Genomic DNA, 4008 nt, shown 5'->3' on the forward strand with positions numbered 1-4008 from the left:
CGCATGCGCAGGACGACGGGGATGGGTCGTGCCAGGGGCGTCGCATGAGAGCCGGCCTTTCCTCGCGCGTGTGGCAGGTGTATATCCGCCGCCACTTGGCTCACATATCCTCGCCTTGTCGACCTGTCCCATCTAGTGTGTCATCATCACGTCGTGTCGTTGATAAGCATCACCTCATTATGTCCCTCGCCGGCGTAATCATCAGCACGCCGTCCCTCCAACTCACCCAGGCCTCCCCTGGGGTGCAGTGGCACGCCTTCAACACGTGCGACTCAGCGCTTCCAGTCAGCATGCCGCCCGACGGCGGATTCCTCATCGCGAACGCGGGGCGCACCGGGTTTTACAGGGTGGGCCCCTGTCGTTGCATTATCGAGGGAATTCTCTCGCAGCGTGGACATCAATATTTGAGATTGGTTCGAATCGGGCTTGCACCAAAGCTGGCAGCATCTGACCGCCACGGCTCCTTCTCGCCAACGGTCCCCCCACCGCTGTGCTGGAGCAGCGCCCGTCCGTGCCGCTGCGGCCCCGCGCGCCGGCCCCACTGCCGCGCCGCCACCATCATGACTTTTGCCACACAAGGCTTGCCTCGACTCTTTAGGAATTTGCGCTCCCGGTGCACCGTGAACTTCCCGCCCCTGGCCTGGCAGGTGAATTACAGCGAGCCGCTGTGGGAGGCCTTCATAGCTGCCGCCAGGGACGAAAACAAGATACCAAAGATTGACCTGGCGGGTGGGTTGTGGGGGAGGGGGTTGTGGGGAGTGATTGGGGTACGTTGATTACCGTCAGTGGATCTTGACTGATTCTGGGGGGGGGGGCGGTCCGATGCCCGCCGTTGCGGGCCAGGCCCTGCTGACAGCACGCCGCGCCGACGTTGGGGGCGGGCGCGCGGGGGTGGGACGTAGCGGGCGGCTGCACGCACTGTCCAGACAATCCAGCGCGATTTCAATAGCCACCGGGGTTGGACAACATCCCTGGATCCCTGCAGACCGGCAGTGCCGCAGCCGCCTTGCTTTTGCGGCGCCTCACGCGGTCGCTTACCCTGGAATCCTTTTGCGCCGAATTTGGTGCCACGAGCCCGCTCAGCACTCCTGCAACTCACCGCCCGGGCCCTTCCCGCCCCCCACCCCCCCTGGCGCAGGCAGCCTGGATGACGCGTTCGCGCTCGCGCTGGTGGGCGCGGCTTCGGATGAATCGTAACCTAGGGACCCGGGTCGCTGGTGCATGCGCGCGGGTGCCGTCAGTGTATCCTTTGTGCCGTGTTGCAACCTTACTGCATCGCCGATTCTCGTGTGTGGACGCAGTATGAGTCTCTCACTGCTTGTGGTCGAACCACGGCGGCGAAACCAAAGGCCACGCGGCCGCGAACTATTAGCCGGCAATGCTGATCAGCGAGCCGGCCATGGGACGTGACGCCTTTCAATGCTCCCCCCTCCCCCCCTCCCCCCCCACACCACAGTGCTCCACACACCCCTTGCCCCCCAACTGGCCCCATTTACACCCACACTCCCAGTCCACCCTCCCAATCCATCCATCTATCCACCCAATCCACCCATTCACCATCTCACCAATTCATCAGTCCAGCAATCCAGCAACCCACCAGTCCAGCAATCCAGCAATCCACCAATGGTTGGCTGACCATCAAGTTGCCAGTTCACCTATCCACCAATGCACCCCCAACCAGGCCCGCCAGATGCGCATCACCACCTTCCTTCGGCTGACCCAGTCCCTGGGGGCGCGGCGAGCGCCCGAGTACGCACCCTGGACCACAGCGATCGGCTGGCTGCGGCGCATGCAGGCACGCTTACCCCCCCCCCCGCTCTCTCTCGCACACACACACACACACACACACACACACACACACACACACACACACACACACGCATGTGGGAGCGCGGGCAAGCAAGGGCAGTGATCGGTCAAGCAGTCCCTTTCTGGATCCGCCTGGGGTGCCACAGGCACCCAAGTTGGGTTGCGTGGGGTGGAGGCAGGCTTCCTCCTGCACCAGATGTGTGGCCGTACGCCACCCGCCAACTGCCAACCGCCAACCGCCGACCGCCAACTGCCAAACCGCGCCCTGCAGGACATCCTGTCGACCGCTGGGCTGCAGAATGCCACATGGGCAGCCTGCGCCAAGGCGCTGCGGGGCTATGCCTCAAACGCCGTCACGGGTGCGGGCCGGCGACACCTTCAGCTGCCGGCAGGCGAAACGCCGCCCCTCACCCTGCTCCCTGACGGCCGTGTTGGCCGTGGGGCCCTGCCAACAACAGTCCACTCTCTCGCCCACGGCCCAACGCACCAGCTCGGGGACCCGTCGCACCACGCTTATTTTTTCGCTTCTCAAAAGAGCCCTCCTCCCCGCCTCTCTGCCTCCCTCGCCACCCACATCAGCACGCGAACTCGACGCACTGCACCCCCTCTCCCCCCCTCCGCGCCTCCCCGCCTCCCCGATCCCTCTACCCACGTCCTCCAGGCCCGTTTTTGGCCAACGTCGCGGTCCCGAACCAGGCGGCCCCGGGGCTGTCGCTGGCGGTGGACCCCTCCCAGCCGGCCGAGGTGCGGCTGCTGCGGCCGGCGGTGCTGCTGGGGGCCGGCGCCCTGGGGGACACCAAGGTGGGCTGCGGGCCGCCCGGCTGGCCATCTTTTTTGGGGGGGGGGGTAATTGGCAGCGATTTCGCTTGGACTTTGATGGTTGCAAAAAAAAATTTGAACAAGTTATGTAGGTGGTGTCTGTTGCTATTCGTCAGTGCTTCTCTGTTTGTTTGTTCATTTGTGACTGTTGGGCTTCAACAACTTGTGTCACACTTGTTGGAGGGGGGGGCACAAAGCGGGCTTGTGTCACCAATCGTACTAGGCCCCTTGGACCTGGCGTGGCTCAACGGCTCCCGCAGCCCGGGATGGTCCTATGATGGTGCAGCACTGGGCCGCAGTGCGCCCTGGTGTCATCGCAGCATGGCAGGGAGCGCCGGCGTCCCCTTCAGCCGGCCGGTGCCAAGGCAAGGAGGTGGCTGGCAGGGGCCGGGGCTCGGCCTATTAGGCTGAGTGCAGACTGTTCCCCCCCCCTGAGCCCCGAACCTGCTCCTCCCCTCCGCCCCAACGGCCGCCCCGGCGTCCGTGCAGGTGGTGGAGGCGGCCGTGCAGCTGCTGGTTGGCGGCGGCGACCCCCACCCCGACGTGAGGGCGGCGGTGTACAAGCTTGCGGTGCTGTCGGGGCAGGAGGAGGCCTACGAGACAGTGCTGCGCCTGTACAAACAGGCAAGTTTGGATGTATACATATAGTAATGTCTGTCATGTTGGCAGCAGCACCACACGGCCTGGAATCTTTGATGTATTTGGATTCCTTAATTGATGCCAGTACACACACAGCCTAGCCGTGCGTCCGAATTCATATTGGTGGTGGTGATCAAACTTGATCACCACCACCAGTATGAATTCGGACGCACGTCGTCACAAGGGAGGGCCGTGTCGTGTTCGTTTGCCGGGCCAGGTGGCGGTAGGTACGGGGAAGAGGGCATCCCGCCACTCCGCGCATCATCAAAGGCGGCCACGTGCCGTGCCACGGGCCCCCCGACCCCGTCCCACCCTGCCATGTCTGCCAAACAACCGCAAGTCCCCCTGCAGTACCACGCCACCCCCTTCCGCTTCATCCAACCCCTCCCCCTCGCCACCCACCCAAACCCATGCACAGGAGCGCTCCGCCTCGAAAAAGGCCCAGCTGCTGTCCGCCCTGGCGTGGCCGCCCTCTGAGGCCCTCATACGCCGCTCCCTGGAGCTGGCGCTGAGCGAGGACGTGCGGACACAGGTGGGGCTGGAGGGGGGCGTGGTCTGTGCGCCGGCGCACAGCTGTGCTTGCGGAGAGTTCAGACGCGCACACTTGCGAGTCCCACGCGCATGCACGTGCAGGGACACACGGGTGCGGGCAGGCACGGACGCATGCACCCATGCCCGCACCCATGCCTGCACGCATGTGCTAAGCACGCACGCGTGCACGCATGCACGCACGCGTGCGCG

At 64.6% G+C, this 4008-nt stretch overlaps 1 protein-coding gene across 1 annotated transcript; it reads left to right on the top strand.

The window, feature by feature from the left end:
• Window positions 1–290: 290 nt before the first annotated feature.
• On the top strand, window positions 291–3231 carry MNEG_14569 (hypothetical protein; the record flags this gene model as incomplete). Its single annotated transcript, XM_014036959.1, has 6 exons — window positions 291–347; window positions 648–729; window positions 1139–1170; window positions 2081–2168; window positions 2471–2610; window positions 3118–3231. Coding segments are annotated over 6 exons (513 nt in total), but the record flags the coding sequence as incomplete, so codon positions are not given.
• Between the last annotated feature and the right edge of the window lie 777 nt (window positions 3232–4008).

This window comes from Monoraphidium neglectum (assembly GCF_000611645.1).
Source record: "Monoraphidium neglectum strain SAG 48.87 unplaced genomic scaffold scaffold04587, whole genome shotgun sequence".
Classification (NCBI taxonomy): Eukaryota; Viridiplantae; Chlorophyta; class Chlorophyceae; order Sphaeropleales; family Selenastraceae; genus Monoraphidium; species Monoraphidium neglectum.